At 41.4% G+C, this 17885-nt stretch overlaps 1 protein-coding gene across 3 annotated transcripts in view; it reads left to right on the top strand.

The window, feature by feature from the left end:
* The window catches only part of LOC124777329 (BRCA2-interacting transcriptional repressor EMSY), a 298543-nt gene extending 287823 nt beyond the window's left edge, over positions 1 to 10720 (top strand). For all 3 annotated transcript variants that reach the window (XR_007015714.1, XM_047252690.1, XM_047252688.1), the window contains 2 exons: positions 10058 to 10175; positions 10270 to 10720. Coding sequence is in view for 2 of the 3 variants with exons in the window: in XM_047252690.1 (XP_047108646.1) it covers positions 10058 to 10175; positions 10270 to 10334 (183 nt within the window). In the remaining variant the exon portion in view is untranslated. The remainder of the gene's footprint in view (positions 1 to 10057; positions 10176 to 10269) is intronic.
* Positions 10721 to 17885: the final 7165 nt, after the last annotated feature.

Raw genomic sequence — 17885 nt, 5'->3', positions numbered from 1 at the left:
ATGGTTCCTCTAGTTCTGCCATCTAAAAATTCAGAAACTGTGCAACACAACGTTCTACGCAACACAACACTTGAACAGTAACTAACAGACATACAACAATGAAACTGTTGGCTCTTACACATTAAACACAGGCATGTGCAGGGACACCAACTGCATTTTGCTCCAACACACAATTGGCACAAAATTACAAAAGTCCTGAAATTTTCTGAACAGACCTGGTATTTGCCCAAATAGTTGCTCCATTGAAATCCGACCATTCTGCATATATAGCATTTGACTCGAGACGGCAAGAAGGGTCTAGTCCAGGGTAGTGATCAGGTAGATTAGATTCTCTCCAGGAGGAATTTTGAAGGGAAAATTGCATTGGTAGAGTAAGGAATTGATTGTGGTTGAGTACATGGTCCTGGTGATGATGGCATGTAGCTGAAACGAGGGACTGAACATGTCACAAAGGGTGCCATTGATCATTATTATTCTTTGTCGTTGTGGCTCTAATCATTGTGTTTGACTGAACCAACCTTGGTCCTAGCATTCAGATGACAATTACTATTGTGCCACTGAATATAGCCTATGTGAGACTACCTTTTTAAAGTATTTGTTGTCATTATTCTGCATACCCCAACCCTCCTCCCCCTATGTAATCACTTCCCAATGACACTCATATGTGGATTTCCCATTTGGAAACAGACAGAGTTCACATGACCCTGGGACTTCCTATGCCAGCTTTTTAGAACATAATGTGATTTGCGTGGCCAAACACTACAACTGTTTTGAATTGCAGAGTTATGTGTACAACTTCCAGTAAGTAGTACATCACACCCCTTCAACTTTTTTCTTGAGGTTTGTGGAGACAACATATAATTACAGAACATATTTATTGTGTATGTTTAGTGCACACAAGACTAAACAGAAGTGTGACAAAGCTCATACCGTAAACAATAACTAAAGACGTGAATACTCAAGCATAAGAATATCTCAGAGGAGCTGTTGTGAGTGCCAAAGAAAGTACATGGTGGTAGTAATTCAAATCTTAACATGACCCCTCACTTTTTGCACCAATGATATAAATAAATAACAAAATGTTAATTTTAGGATTTTAGATTAAAAAACCAAGCCCTTAAATGCATTTTTCATGCATAGATTCAAGAGGAAGTTTCACCAATACATCTATCACCAAGTCTTCTGTTAACTGATATTTTGGTTTCTGTGTGTACTCTCAAAGAGCCTATCGTATAAATGAGACTTTATGCAGATATATTTTGTAGGAAAACTGGACTGCATGCTAGATTTTCACCAGACTGAATATCATTGAACAGGAAGATTTTTGACAACTGTCTCAATTCCAGTTCTTTAATTAATTTTGACAGGTGAATCTCTACCTTTGTTGCTTTGGTAAGGCTTATGTATTTAACTTCTGTTGATAAAAGGATGATGGCTCTCTGCTTGTGTGAACAACTTGAGGTCACCAGTCTAGAAAACATGAAGCCATAACCTGTGTATGATGCCCTAACATTTCTTGAATTCTCTGCATCATCATTTTGAAAACTGCACACCTCCCTCTTATTCATGATATTTGTCAGTTTCTTAACCATTGTTCCTTTGGGATATACCAGCATTCACTTAGCAGCTTACTAATGAACAATATTGTGATGTTATTGTATTGGCTTAACCTGACTGTGTTTGAGTGCAGCTTGCTTCCAGTTCATAACTGAGTTCTTACTGGCTTGCATGCAATCATTCTCAGTCAATTTAACACTTCTATAACAACGTCACTTTGACGTAGCGTAATTTTGTTATCTGACTTATTCACCAGACTGCCCCCACTCTTCATGATATTAAATCTCAAAGACTGATTTGCTCATCCTGTTTGGGTCTGCTGAAGTAATTATAACATTGACCACATAAATAAGTAAGAAGAATTTTTCTCAAATGTTCACATAAACACACACTTGTGCATTTGTTAGTTGCAATCCTATTGATTTTGGAGTTGTATTCTTCATGCCATGGCTGGCCTGCCGTGAAGAGTCCATAAATGTTTGTCTCTGTTCACAAGCTTTAGCATCAGATTTCAACATTTGAAGCATATCACTCGCCTTGTTGACTATTTAGTTGTCTTCCTCAACATGTGTAATCATTTGTAAGGTTTTAATCAGTAAGTGCAGCTGCTCCATGAAAGGTTCTGTACCAGTGTCATCATTAGGAAGTACCATGGTTATGTTTAACTGTGAGACACATTTGACAGACAGAGCCATGAGTGTTAATGACTCAGTCCTTGCAACCACATCAAACATCCCATGAAATAAATTCCAGGCTGCTCACTGGATCCTCACACAACTGTTCTTGTTTTCATCTGAAGTAGAACTATTGTACTTATTTCTTAGAATGGTTTTATAGTCAGTTACTTCATTATTTGCTGGCCAGCGAAATAATGTACCAGATATTTTTGACAAGTGACTTGATTTAATTGTATCTGGATTTGAACTACTCTTGATCCATTCATGCTCCATGTGAAGCAGCTACATATGCCATACTCAGTAATTTAATTTCTTTATTTCTGCACTTTTCAACTTAAGAATTTTAATTTTATCCAGTCAAAAAAATTTTACTTTTTTGGTCACACAACGTGAGCCCTTAATCTTTCGGGATGTTGTGGATTTGCAGACATGATGTGTAATTACAAAACAATTTTGCTATCTAGGTTTATTATGCACAAAGTTAATCATTGAGTGTTCATTCCTTTCGCACTCATGAAAGAAACGTAGACCATCAACAAAGGAAGTGGCTTACAAAACACTCATTCCACCAGTACTTGAAACCTGCTCATCAGTACGGGTTCCATACCAGATAGGATTGATAGAGGAAACAGGTAAGATCCGAAGAAGAGCAGCACATTTTGTTACAGTTTCATTTAGTAAGTGCGAAAGCCAACTCTAGTGGCAGGTGTTGCAAGAGAGGCGTTCTGCATCATGGCATTACAGTTCTGAGAATGTACATTTCTAGAAGCATCAGCCAATATATAGCTTCCACCTTTGTGTATCTTAAGAAAATACCATGAAGATAGAATTATAGAAATTTGAGCCCACACAGAGGCTTACCAGCAATCGTTCTTCACATGAACTGTATGCGACTGGATCAGAAAAAGGCGGAAGTGAGACTGGTACATAAGGTACCTTCCACCACACGCTGTAAGATGGCTTACGGAGTATAGATGTAGATTTAGATAAAAAATAATTTGTAACAAAGATGCAGGTACTGTCAACCTCTGTTACAATCCTATATTTAGCCATAAAGTAATACACACATGCACACGTGAGCGCACAAATGCACGAACACACACACACACACACACACACACACACACACACACGTACACACACAGGGTGTAAACCATAATCATTCATGACATACCATAGTGGTGTACAGGAAGTCGTGATGAACAATTTTAGGCAGGCAAGCCAGGAAAGCACCTCAACTTACAGTGTATGTGCATTGCATGAAATGTTCATATTCTCTTGCTCCCAATGTGCAAACTACTAGTCCCAGTGGAAAAATGAATGGGGTCTTTCTTGTAAGAAATTTAATATAGCTGAATTTTCCACTGTGATGTGTTGCTACTGGAGTCCATGATTTTTGAGTTTTTCAAGAAAAACATACAAAAGCTATGTTTAAATACATTCCGCCCCACCCCTCCAAAATAAAACAATGAAAACCAGAAAATGGGAGTATGAGAAATAATTTGTTCACTCACAAATTTTTGTATAGTGTTAGGAGGGAGTGTGCTTAGATGTCACTTATATATATTTCTCATTAATAAATTGAGAACTGCAGCTGGTAGATATAATGTGTCCCATTACACATAAAACACATTAAATTTCCTCCAAAAAAAAGTCCTCTTCCTTTTTTCTCTAGGATTAATAGTTTGCACATAGAGAGTGAGAGATTATGAAAATCTTGTGTTATGCAATTACGTTGTAGCTTTGGTGGTTTTTGTAGGCCAGTTTGAGGTACTTTCCCAACTTGATAAAGCACAAATGGCCTGTATAAAATTGCTCATCTTGACTTCCTTTACACCAGTGTGGTATGTTACAAACAATGAACATTGCAAGTAATGAACAATGACCATACAGCATTGTAACCAGATAAATGGAAAACACCTACTTTGTATTACAAAGAAGCCAATGGGGATTATAGACCTTGGCAGGTGGAAGTTTATTCTCCTTTATATGCTTGGTTCCTGACATCAGTCAGTACCAAATACATGTTAATTTTTCCACTGTCTTCTTCATTTTCTAGTATCATTATTATAATTTAGTAATTCTTTTAACCTTGATCATGTTTTGATTTTCCATTCTACACTACTGCCCATTAAAATTGCTACACCATAAAGATGACGTTCTACAGACGCGAAATTTAACCAACAGGAAGAGGATGCTGTGATATGCAAATGATTAGCTTTTCAGAGCATTCACACAAGGTTTGCACCGGTGGCGACACCTACAACATGCTGACATGAGAAATGTTTCCAACCAATTTCTCATACACAAACAGCAGTTGACCGGTGTAGCCTGGTGAAACGTTGTTGTGATGCCTCATGTAAGGAGGAGAAATGCGTACCATCACATTTCTGACTTTGATAAAGGTCCGATGGTAGCATATCGCAATTGCAGTTTATCGTATCACGACACTGTTGCTCGCGTTGGTCGAGATCCAATGACTGTTAGCAGAATATGGAATCGGTGGGTTCAGGAGGGTAACACAGAACACTGTGCTGGATCCCAACGGCCTTGTATCACTAGCAGTTGAGATGACAGGCATCTTATCCGCATGGCTGTAACGGATTGTGCAGCCATGTCTCGATCCCTGACGATGGGGACGTTTACAAGACAATAACCATCTGCACAAACAGTTCGACAATGTTTGCAAGAGCATGGACTATCAGCTTGGAGATAATGGCTGTGGTTACCCTTGACACTGCATCACAGACAGGAGCGCCTGTGATGGTGTACTCAATGATAAACCTGGGTGCATGAATGGCAAAATGTCATTTTTTTTTTCCAAATGAATCCAGGTTCTGTTTATAGCATCATGATGGTCGCATCCGTGTTTGGCGACATCGTGGTGAATGCACATTGGAAGCGTGTATTCGTCATCACCATAGTGGCGTATCACCCAGTGTGATGGTATGGGGTGCCGTTGGTTACATTTCTCGGTCACCTCTTGTTCACATTGACGGCACTTTGAACAGTGGACATTACATTTCAGATGTGTTATGACCCGTGGCTCTACCCTTCATTTGATCCCTGCGAAAACCTACATTTCAGCAGGATAATGCACAACCACATGTTGCAGGTCCTGTACGGGCCTTTCTGGACACAGAAAATGTTCAACTGCTGCCCTGGCCAGCACATTCTCCAGATCTCTCACCAATTGAAAATGTCTGGTCAATGGTGGCCGAGCAACTGGCTCGTCACAATGTGCCAGTCACTACTGTTGATGAACTGTGGTATCGTGTTGAAGCTGCATTGGCAGCTGTACCTGTTCAACCATCCAAGCTCTGTTTGACTCAATGACTAGGTGTATCAAGGCCGTTATTACGGCCAGAGGTGGTTGTTTTGGGTACTGATTTCTCAGGGTCTATGCACCCAAGTTGCGTGAAAATGTAATCACATGTCAGTTCTAGTATAATATATTTGTCCAATGAATGCCCGTTTATCATCTGCGTTTCTTCTTGGTGTAGCAATTTTAATGGCCAGTAGTGTATTTTGATCCCACCTTCAATGTTTATACTTCCTTCATATTTCCATCTTTGTCTATCTGTAAGTTATAGCTGTCTTTTGTTTATTAGACCTTTTTAGTGCCCTCTGTCAGTTTTAATTTCTAATGTTTTTGTATCTGTTACCTTCCACTATTTATTTCTTCCTTCTCCTACTCTGCAATGTCTTCACTGTCCCAGGGTCTTATTTCCTCATGTCTTATCAGCTGAGTTGGAACTTTAACTATACTTGTCTCTGTGTCATCATCATTCTGATACAGATTTTCCATGCTTTCCAAAAATCACTTCAGTAGACTGTGATGATGATCTCTTCAATGTCAGTGTGGTGACAATTCCTTCAAGACTGCTACCAGTTCCTTTCCACTTCTCTGTCTGATACTAACTAGTAAGTCATCTGTAACAAAATTTATATAAATGAGAAGTTGAACCACATGGCTTCTTTCTTCATTTCTTGTTTCTTTAAATTGTTGTGTACTCTTTTATCCCTCAGTCCTCTCCCTCATTTCACTTCTCCTCTATACCCTTTCCCCCTCTGACATTTCCGTTTTTTCAACAAATTTAAAGGCTCGTTCACTTCAGATATCTGTGACTCATTAATTCACTCAAAATGTTTACTGACTTCTTTCTACCATTAAGTAGTTTCTTACTGATGCTAATTTTTTGAGAGTTGCACTCTGCAGTAGGTGTAAAAAGTTTTGTAGATCAATTAATTAAACAATGGAAGCTCCAGGTAAGAATGTCAACAATGTAGGAAGAGACAGATTGGTACTTACCATAAAGGAGACATGTCAAATTGCATACAGGCACAATTAAAAGTCACAGCCTTCATCAGTAAAAGAGACACACACACCATTCACACACACAAGCAAGCATACCTCACATGCATGACCACCAACTCCAGCATCTCAGGTCAGAACGCATCTGCTTTGTGGGATGCAACAGTTGCAGCGTCAGGAGGTTGTGGGACAGGGAGGTGGGGAAAAAAGGAGCAAAAAAGGAGAGGAGTGGGGAAAGATGGGTGGATTCTTTGGCAGAGGGCTACAAATAGCCAGGGTGGAAGACGAGAATGGGGAGCAGATGATAGTACAGAGGGGGTGGAAACTGTTTGCTGGAGGGTGTGGGACAGTATGTTACTATATGTTGAGTTTGAGATAATTATGGGAGTGGAGAATGTGTTGTAAGGATAACTCCCATCTGTGCAGTTCAGAAAAGCTGGTGGTGGAGGGAAGGATCCAGATGGCTCAGGTAGTGAAGCAGCACATAGGAGCAAGCTATGTATTGGCTGATGCTCCTAGAAATGTACGCTCCGGAACCATAATAGTAGTCCATACCATGATGCAGAATGCCTTTCTTGCATCATCTGCCACTGGAGTTGGCTGAGCATCTTCATGATGCTTTTGCACTTACTAAATGAAACTGTAACAAAATGTGCTGCTCTTCTTTGGATCTTCTTTGTTTCCTCTATCAGTCCTATCTGGTATGGAACCCATACTGATGCACAGTTTTCAAGTATTGGTGGAATGAATGTTTTGTAAGCTACTTCCTTTGTTGATGGCCTGCATTTCTTTCATGAGTATGAAAGGAATGGACACTCAATGATTAATTTAGTGCACAAGTGTGTTGTCTTCAGCTTCATGTTGTGCCACAGGGTGGTCTGCTACTTTGCTCTTGGCCATAGTTTGGCAGTGGCCATTCATCCTGGTGAACAGCTGGTTGGTAGTCATAGCAATATAAAAAGCTGTACAATGATTGCAGCAGAGCTGGTGAATGACATGGCTGCTTTCACAGTTCGCCTGGCCCGTGATGGGATAGGACAAACCTGTGACAGGACTAGGATAGGAAGTGGAGGGTGGATGGATTGGGCAGGTTTTGCACCTGGCTCTTCCACAAGGATATGATCCTTGCGGTAAGTTGTGGAGGTTGGGTGGGTGACAGAAAACCACTTTAGGAGGGGTGGGAAGTGTCTTTTGTAGGATGTCCCTCATTTCAGGGCCTAATGATAGTTAATTACCCTGAAATGAGGGACATCCTACTCGAGACACTACACCCCCACCCCCACCCCGCACCACCACCACCACCACCTAACGTGGTGTTCCATCACCCACTCTGCCTCCACAACGTCCTAGTCCATCCCTATGCCACTTCCAATCCCAACCCATTGCCACAAGGATCATATCCCTGTGGGAGACCAAGGTGCAAGACCTGCCCAATCCACCCACCCAGCACCACCTACTCCAGTCCGGTCACAGGCTTATTGTGCCCCATCAGGGACCAGACCAACTGTGAAAGCAGCCATGTCATTTACCATCTCTGCTGGAATCATTGCAGGGCTTTTTATATTGGTATGATTACCAACCAGCTGGCCACCAGGATGAACGGCCATTGCTAAATTGTGGCCAAGAGCAAAGTAGACCAACGTGTCGCACAACATGCAGCTGAACACTGAAGACTTGATTTCATTGGCTGCTTCACTACCCAAGCCATCTGAATCCTTCCCTCCAACACCAGCTTTTCTGAATTGCACAGATGGGATTTATCCGTACAACACACTCTCCTCTCCCATAATTATCCTGGCCTCAACCTATGGTAACATACAGTCCCCACACACTTCACCCAACAGTTTACACCCCTCTCTCCTGTCATCTGTTCCTCATTCTCATCTCCCACCCTGTTTATTTGCAGCCCTCTGCCAATGCATCCACCCATCTTTCCCCACTCCTCTCCTTTTTTGTTCCTTTTTTCCCCACCTCCCTGCCTCACAACCTCCTGACACTGCGCCTCGTGGCATTCTAGTCCCTGCCAGCTCCACCAGATAGCATTCCTCTCTCTCCCCACCCACACACTACTATTTCTTCCCCTCCCCGTCCCTTCCAGATTGGTGCTCGCATCTCATGTGATACAGTAGAGCGTCGATTATCCGAACGTTGGTCAACCGAACGACCGCTTAACCGAACTGTGTACTCGCTTGCACCTGTTACTCTCCCACCCTACCATCCATCATCCCCCTCACTCCCAAACCAAGTTTCCCACAGTAGTCGCCGCACTGGGCCACCACTGGCGGAACATCGCTTCTAATGGGGCCTTCACAAGGCGCTGCTGACAGGCCAAGCCGCCAGTCGCTGTGTTTCAACAATCAGCACACTTCTGTCGGCTTGGCACTGGCAGTAGAAGTAGCGGCAGTATCAAAGCTGTTCACAGCACAGCTCGTAAGCGTGTAGGCTTGCTTAGACAGACCTAAATAAAGGATTTTTTAAACGTTAATTTTGTATACTGTGTGTATTGTTCATGCAAAATGCATATGTAATATGAATATATTTTTGTTTAATAAACTGTGCCACATACTATATATTCCTACTGAAGTTACCTTTGTATGTTACTTTGCAATACTAGAAGAGATGCCTGTTTTTATGAATAAATTTACTGTACAGTACTTCTTTTTGGCAAATAAACATGTACAGTTCAATTATCCGAACAAACCAGTTTTCTGAACACCCATGTCCCCCAATTACTTCGGATAATCGACGCTCTACTGTAGTTGGATCCCAGCCTGAGATGCAGGCTTTGGCAGCCATGTATGTGTGAGGTGTGCTTGCTTGTGTGTGTGTGAATGGTGTGTGTCGCTCTTTTACTGATGAAGGCTGTGGCCGAAAGCTTTATATAAGTGTCTTTTAATCGTGTCTGTCTGCAACACGACATGTTTTCTTCACAGTAAGTAGCAATCTGTCTTTTTTCCTTTATCGTGGATCAATATATATCTGTGTGTGTGTGTGTGTGTGTGTGTGTGTGTGTGTGTGTGTGTGTGTAGTAAAGAAGGGCACTAAAATGCATCCCGTAATAGCTATGAGCACTTTTTCATCTTCGCTAGTGTGGAACACATCTCTTCTACTGAACAGGTGCTCATAGGTCTTAAGGTATGCATTTTATATCCCATGTTTACTAAACCTTTTTTCCTTATTTTAATCCTTGCTGCTGCCTTCCAAAATATGGGAGGCAAATGGCTTGAAGTAGAAGAGATGTATTTGATAATATCAAAAATGAACAAGAGCTCATATCTCTTAACACATATGGTTTATAGCCCATGTTTACCAGACTTTTTTTCTTGTTTTGGTGTAATGAACCTGTCCCTAAAATTTGTCAGGATTTTTTACACTCTGTATATATTTCCATAATTTATAACTGTGTATATGATACTGTTGTTGAAGGATTTTATCATTCATTCATTCTGTCAAAATAATGAATATTATTAATCTCATGATGTTAATGTATGTGCTGTGTGCTGTTTAGGGTGGATGTGCTTTCATCACAACAACACAGCACAGTCAGGATCATGATTTTCGAAGCTTCCTGCATGAGAACAGTTCAACGACTGTGGCATCTGTTTTTGTTGAACCAACACATATGGGTACAGCAAGCTTTTATGAAATAGTTAATTCCTTTTTGTAATTATGTTTTTTAATGTATGTTTGAAGTTAACATGAATGTTTTACTGTTTGCAGATACTTCAGAAATGCATATTGAAGATTTTGCTTCCCAGAAAATCCAAGCACATGAAGTTGCTTGATTGTAAAAAGTTTGTATTTGTTAGATTTTGTATTAAAATGTCTCTCAATTTTATTATTAAATGTTTTATTTATCTTTTATATAAAAATAAAATAACTGTACTGAAGTGAGTATTGATTACTTGTGTATGTATGTAAGATCATTGGCAGTAATTATATAGATTTGTAAGCAAAAATCTCATGATAAACAAACAAAAAGTATGTAAGTATGTACCTTTGATAGCATACTATTGTGTTGGTCACCATACAAGCTGTGAGGCAAACCTTTTCTGTACTGGTACTTATGACATATAGTGTTCTGAAGAAATTTTAGGATACAAATATGGAAAATAACACTGCCATTTTTGCCATATGATGAAATTAACAATAAAGAAACATTGCTTTTTTATTTTTTCCTCATTCTACATTTTCGTCCTGAAGGGAACCATAAAACTGACTGTGAATGTATTTTAATAGTACTCTATAAAAAGATCACCAAAACTTAGGAAAATGCAGCACATTCTTCCATAAAATAACATAGTTGTCATTTTTCTGCCATGTCTTTAGGGCAAGTGGTGCAGCTTTTAACAATATGTGGTTGCTAGAACGTAAGTGAAGGCTACATTTTATTTTGCAATATGTAAGTGTTTAGTTACCATATGCTTATTTCAGGTTTTAATCAATTTCTGTATCTATGCGAAGTGGTTAAATTCCAAAAACAAGGAACAAAAGTTGACTGTTCTAACATATTCTTCGATAAAACGAGGGAAACTCATACCACGTTCCTCAACTATTCACGTGTATTTCAAGTAGAATACCCCGATATGTATCAAGAGGACTATTAAATTAAATGGATAATAACTGAGTGCTTTCTCACCGAGCGGGGTGGCGCAGTGGTTAGACACTGGACTCGCATTCGGGAGGACGACGGTTCAATCCCGCGTCCGGCCATCCTGATTTAGGTTTTCCGTGATTTCCCTAAATCACTCCAGGCAAATGCCGGGATGGTTCCTCTGAAAGGGCACGGCCGACTTCCTTCCCAATCCTTCCCTAATCCAATGAGACCGATGACCACGCTGTCTGGTCTCCTTCCCCAAACCAACCAACCAACCAACTGAGTGCTTTCTAGTATCCTTAGGTTAAAATTTGTAGGGGCATAAACTCAAAAATAGATCGTCCAGATTGAATAAAGACTAAGGGAATGTTCCTTCCAAATTCTTCATAATATCTATATCACTGTGGCATTAAACAACAACTCGGTGATACACTATGAACTTGAATATGTATCTACTGCATCATCACTAATCATCAGATCCAGGACAAAAGAACATACCCATCAAAATTTCAGAATATTATTAATGCTCTGAGAATAAATTATGCCAAAATCTTAATATAAGTTTTTTGGGAGTCATTGGTAATTATAAATAGTTAAGACATCATCAGAAGAAAACACAGACAGCACATCTAATGCTATTTCCTCTTCAGATTATGAAAGCACAGATGTGCTGACGAAATATTCATCAAACAGTTTTACACAAATCACCTTCTAGTGGAGCAGACAATGAAGCTTGTGCAGCCACACCATCTGTATTGCTGGATTTGTAAATGTGACTGCATGTTACACTGTGTTACACCCTGTGGATTATGAGTAGGTCCCAATTTCTGGATGGGACATCTTTTCAATCTTATATGAGGGTAAGTCAATTGTTATCCACAATTTAGTTATATTTTTGTTTATTTTGGTAGTACCGTCATTTTATGTTGATGACGCATACTTTGTTTATTTGTTGTTATGGCTTTGCAATTTTCAAGCTGCTAGGTTAGTTTGGTTATCACTGCCATGCTGATAATCATAGTTGCTCCGCTGTCTATTTGCACCAAAGAAGAGCACCGTTCAGTGATCCATTTCATGTGGTCAGAAGGCGTATCAGGGGCCGAAATTCATTGAAGACTTTCAGTACAGTATGGGAGCAGTATTTTGCCACAACAGAGTGTTTATGAATGGAGTGAAAAATTCCGAAATGGTTGCACAAGTGTTACGCATGATAAAGGAGCTGGACAACCATTTACTGCCACAAATGAAGAAACCATTGAGCATTCATGTGAAATGACTCTCTTAGACAGACGATTAACTATTGACAAAGTAGCACATCGTCTGCAAATTAGTCATGGTTCTGGCTACGAAATCATCCACAACAGACTTCGGTTTCATAAAGTTTGTGCAAGATGGGTCCCTAAACAACTCACACAGCTGCATAAACAAATGCACTTGGACATCTGCAAAAAATATTTGGAACGCTATGGTAATGAAGGGGACAACTTCTTAGACAGGATCATTACTGGTGACGAAACATGGAACTGTCATTACGGACAGGAGAGTAAATAGCAGAGTATGGAATGGAAACCTCCAAATTCGCCATGCAAGAAAAAGTTCAAGACCCAACCGCCCGCAGGAAAACTGATGCTTACGGTTTTATGGGATGCACAATGTCCAGTATTGGAACATTATGAGGAAAGGGGCACAACAATAAATAGTGAACATTACAGTGAGATGCTTACTGCCAGGCTAAAGCCTGCAGTTCGAAGCAAATGCCGAGGATTGCTGTCAAAAGATGCTGTGTTGTTGCACAACAACGCTCGTCCATATACTGCTGCCCACATTGCTGAAATGCTCCAGAAACTAAAAATTGAAGTACTGGATCATCCTCCATATAGTCCCAATCTTGCCCCCTTCTCACTATCATTTGTTTGGTCCACTCAAACAGTCATTAAGGGGCCATCAATTTGCCTCGGACAAAGCAGTGAAAGAAGCGGTGCATTCCTGGCTCGCAACTCAACTGAGAACCTTCTTTTATTAGGGCATCAGGAAGCTTGTACAACGATGGACCAAGTGCATTGGAACAAAAGGAGACTATGTCGAAAAATTATGTTCTTCTAAGTTTCCTATTTGATTACAATAAAATTTTATAACTACTTTGCAGATAATCATTGACATACCCTCGTAATTTCACACTTTGGTCTTTTCATTTTGATGAATATGTTTGGCTTCACAGACATATAGATGTACACATCAGCAGTATGGCATGACTGTGTTCTCCAGTCTACTGCAATACCTTTTTCATGTGAAATTGACAGGAATCTGTCACAGATCCTCTTTCTCCACAAGCAAATGTTAAGCTAATATTGTGATTAATTTTTTGCAGTAGGATGATGGGGCCAACCTTGTGTGATTTGGGAACTGATGTCTGGCAAGTGGAGTGCAGCTGTATTTATGTTTTGCTTATCAATGACTGTATGAGGATATGAGAGAGAAAGGATTGGAATTACATTCATTCATTCATTCATTCATCATGGTCCGTAGATCCCATTGAGAAGCAAAACCTTTAGGGATGTGGAAGAAGTCAAGATATACTTTAACGTGAGGCAAAGACATCTTAGAACTTAATCTGTATACTGTATTAACAATGAACTATCAGTGTATTAATGTAATTCACACTTATGCCATCTAGATTCAATTGAGTAAATTAGTAAGAAAGCTACTACTCTGAAAAATGCTGAGAGGTAGAGATACACTGTACAACTGTAAAATTCTCCTTTCCTCAGAACTGCATCTTGTAGCTAGGGTTTCGGAAATTACTTGTGTGCAGTTCCTAATGTGAGTGTTAGTGGTTTATATTCACGAAATATTTTCCTATCAATAAAATTCGTACATTTTCACGTACTTTTATGTGTAACAGATAGATTTAATAAGAATTGTTTCAGGAATTCAATGGAAGGTGTGTTATTTGTCTGACATCTTACATGCACTGTATGAAAGTGGATGCACTGAAATTTATTATACAGTCTAAGATAAAAAAAATAACGACTCACCATGAAGGAATTCCGAAAATTGGTCAATAATTGATATTGATAAAGGTATGGACGAAAGATGCAAAATTGTAAACTTTGGTAGCCGATGGATGAATGTGTGATGCCCAGTACCATTTCACAACGCAGCTGGCAACGATAGTAACAGGGGACATATTGATATCAGGGCATAAAGCCACTGCGAATCCGTGTGCTCATTTGAACAGTAACTATGCCTGGCAGACAGGCGCGTGCACAATGTACGCAGATGTCAGCACTCGACACAGTACTTGTGGTAGGGCTCAATAAAGCCATTTGGAGTACTCAGCGAATAGATGGAGATTTGAACAGAAGTGATGCCACTGTTCGACGATGTTGGAAGGAATGAGTGGAACATGGCGTCAGTAAGGAAGCGGTCGACATAAAGAGACAACAGAACATGAGGACCGAACAATCGTCACAGAGGCACTCAGAGCTCCGAATTCATCATTGCCATCGATCCAGTGCACAGGTGGTGCTTCAGTAACCACTAGGACATATAATTAATAGGCGACTCACATAAAGGGGGATGAGGTCATGGAGCCCCTTGCACTGACTACCATTGACCTCTGTCTGCCAACAAGGCAGATTACTGTGATGACTGGCGCATTCAGCCTAGAATGTTACTGTCTGGAGTAGAACTGTCTTCATTGACGAGTCCTGCTTCGAACTGAGCCCTGATGACATTTTTGGAGATGCCCTGGACAGTGGTGGGATACCTGACTACCGTGAATTTTAAAATTTGCTGGCGAATTGACTGTTCAAACAAATTTCGGGCTTGCAGCTGGTCGTCGTTCAACACTTTGCACGATATTTCAACCGGGCACCTGCCAGTCATCTTCAGGTGAGCCGCCGCAGACTGGCGAAAACGTCTTATTTTTTTTCCTTTATTGTTATTTGAACACCTTTACAAAAGGTGGGCTGGCAGCAGCATCCTATGCCGGTCTTCAGCCACAGGTTGACAATGAAAAAATATAGAGAAGACACAGAAAAGACTGAACAAAGTGGAGGGCAAAAAGCAGTAGACACACAAAACAAGAAAACACGAAGCCGTTCACACTCGACGAAAAACACACTAAAAACTGTCGGCACGGTGCACAAACACTGACGACTTCGACGGCAGAGGTGAACAGAGGAGCGTGACAGCACACACACGAGAAACTGATGGCGATGATCTCCGGCGCGCGAATGTCCACGTAACGTGTGCGAGTCTGGGGACCTGCCAAGTGAGGAGGAGGAGGGGGGAAGGGAGAGCAGAGATGCCAATGGCAGAGGAGATGGTAGGAGGAATGGAGGTATGGGGGTAGGGAAAGCCCGGGGGAGGAGTGGGGAGAAGGGAAGAGGGAGGGAAGGGGGAGAGAAGGGATAGAGGGTGCCCATAGGAACAAACACAGGAAGAGGGAGGGAGGATCAAAGTTGGTAGGAGGGGTAGATGGAGGGGAGGAGGGCATCATCAGGGAGGGGGAGCTGGTGGGAGCCACCTTGGGAGAGGGTACAGAGAGTGGAGAGATGGAGAGCAGGTGGGACGTGGGAATACAGGCGCGGCAGCGGACGGGGTCGGGAGAGGAGCGAAAACGTCCTCCGTTCCACAATATATAGCGTACTGTAACTATGTGCATGCGTCGAAAACTTGATAGAAGAACCACGCTGCCTGCCAGCAGCACCCTCGCTGGTGGAATAGCAGAACTCAGTCGCCCTCTGCGTTGCTGTTTGCCGCGGCCATCGACGCACTCTGTCGTCTTCGATTAGAGCAAATCGTGGAGATGATGGGATTCCATGCACTGTCCAGCTGGTAGCTGCTGTCATGGTTTAACAGATTTTCCGCCAGTCGTATTTCTACGGTTTCTTTAATAATGGAGTCCATTGAATATCCAGTAGAAATACAATTTTCAGCAACAGCGGGCTTGCTTTGCTGCAAAAGGGAGGTGTAACGTTGATGTTCAGTGCAGCGTTCTTTCACGGTGCGTGTGGTTTGACCTATGTAAGCCATACCACATTGGCATGGTATCTTCTAAATTGCGGCCTTTCATAGTAACAGATTGTCCTTAACTGATCCCACAAGGTCTGCAATCTTCGATGGTGGGCGGAAAACCACTTTTACCTGAAATTTTCGGAAGATTCTTGCTATTTTAAACGAAGTGTTGCTAACGAAAGGAAGAAAAGCTAAAGATTGTTCGGGCATGTTCTCCTCTTTATTCACTTCCTGCTTCTTAGTTTTAACAGGGCACTGTCAGCCCAGGTGACGCCTGTATATAAGAAGGGCAGAAGGACGGATACTCAAAATTACAGACCAATATCCTTAACATCGGTTTGTTGCAGGATTCTCGAACATATTCTCAGTTCGAAGATAATGAATTTCCTTGAGACAGAGGAGTTGCTGTCTATGCATCAGAACGGCTTTAGAAAGCATCGCTCCTGCGAGACGCAACTCGCCCTTTTTTCACATGATATCTTGCGAACCATGGATTAAGGGTATCAGACGGATGCCATATTCCTTGACTTCCGGAAAGCGTTTGACTCGGTGCCCCACTGCAGACGCCTAACTAAGGTACGAGCATATGGGATTGGTTCACAAGTATGTGAGTGGCTCGAAGACTTCTTAAGTAATAGAACCCAGTACGTTTTCCTCGATGGTGAGTGTTCATCGGAGGTGAGGGTATCATCTGGAGTGCCCCAGGGAAGTGTGGTACGTCCACTGTTGTTTTCTCTCTACATAAATGATCTTTTGGATAGAGTGGATAGCAATGTGCGGCTGTTTGCTGAAGATGCTGTGGTGTACGGGAAGGTGTCGTCGTTGAGTGACTGTAGGAGGATAGAAGATGACTTGGACAGGATTTGTGATTGGTGTAAAGAATGGCAGCTAACTCTAAATATAGATAAATGTAAATTAATGCAGATGAATAGGAAAAAGAATCCCGTAATGTTTGAATACTCCATTAGTAGTGTAGCGCTTGGCACAGTCATGTCTATTAAATATTTGGGCGTAACATTTCAGAGCGATATGAAGTGGGACAAGCGTGTAATGGTAGTTGTGGGAAAGGCGGATAATCGTCTTCGGTTCATTGGTAGAATTTTGGGAAGATGTGGTTCATCTGTAAAGGAGACCGCTTATAAAACACTAATATGACCTATTCTTGAGCACTGCTCGAGCGTTTGGGGTCCCTATCAGGTCGGATTGAGGGAGGACATAGAAGCAATTCAGAGGCAGGCTGCTAGATTTGTTACTGGTAGGTTTGATCATCACGCGAGTGTTACGGAAATGCTTCAGGAACTCGGGTGGGAGTTTCTGGAGGAAAGGAGGCGTTCTTTTCGTGATTTGCTACTGAGGAAATTTAGAGAAACAGCATTTGAGGCTGAGTGCAGTACAATTTTACTTCCGCCAACTTATATTTCACGGAAAGACCACAAAGATAAAATAATAGAGATTAGGGCTGGTACAGAGACATATAGGCAGTCATTTTTCCCTCGTTCTGTTTGGGAGTGGAACAGGGAGAGAAGATGCTAGTTGTGGTACGAGGTACCCTCCACCACGCACCGTATGGTGGAGTGCGGAGTATGTATGTAGATGTAGGTGTATGTGGGCAAGTTGTAGATGAGGAAGAATTACTGTGTAATAAGACATTAAAAAGTAAGAAAAAGAGATAGTTATCTGTGAAGAAAGTGTGTGTCATGTCACCCCATCTCAGCAA

This window comes from Schistocerca piceifrons, chromosome 2 (genome assembly GCF_021461385.2).
Source record: "Schistocerca piceifrons isolate TAMUIC-IGC-003096 chromosome 2, iqSchPice1.1, whole genome shotgun sequence".
Classification (NCBI taxonomy): Eukaryota; Metazoa; Arthropoda; class Insecta; order Orthoptera; family Acrididae; genus Schistocerca; species Schistocerca piceifrons.
Note: the sequence above shows the minus strand (reverse complement) of the source record. Positions and strands in the feature narration are given on the sequence as shown.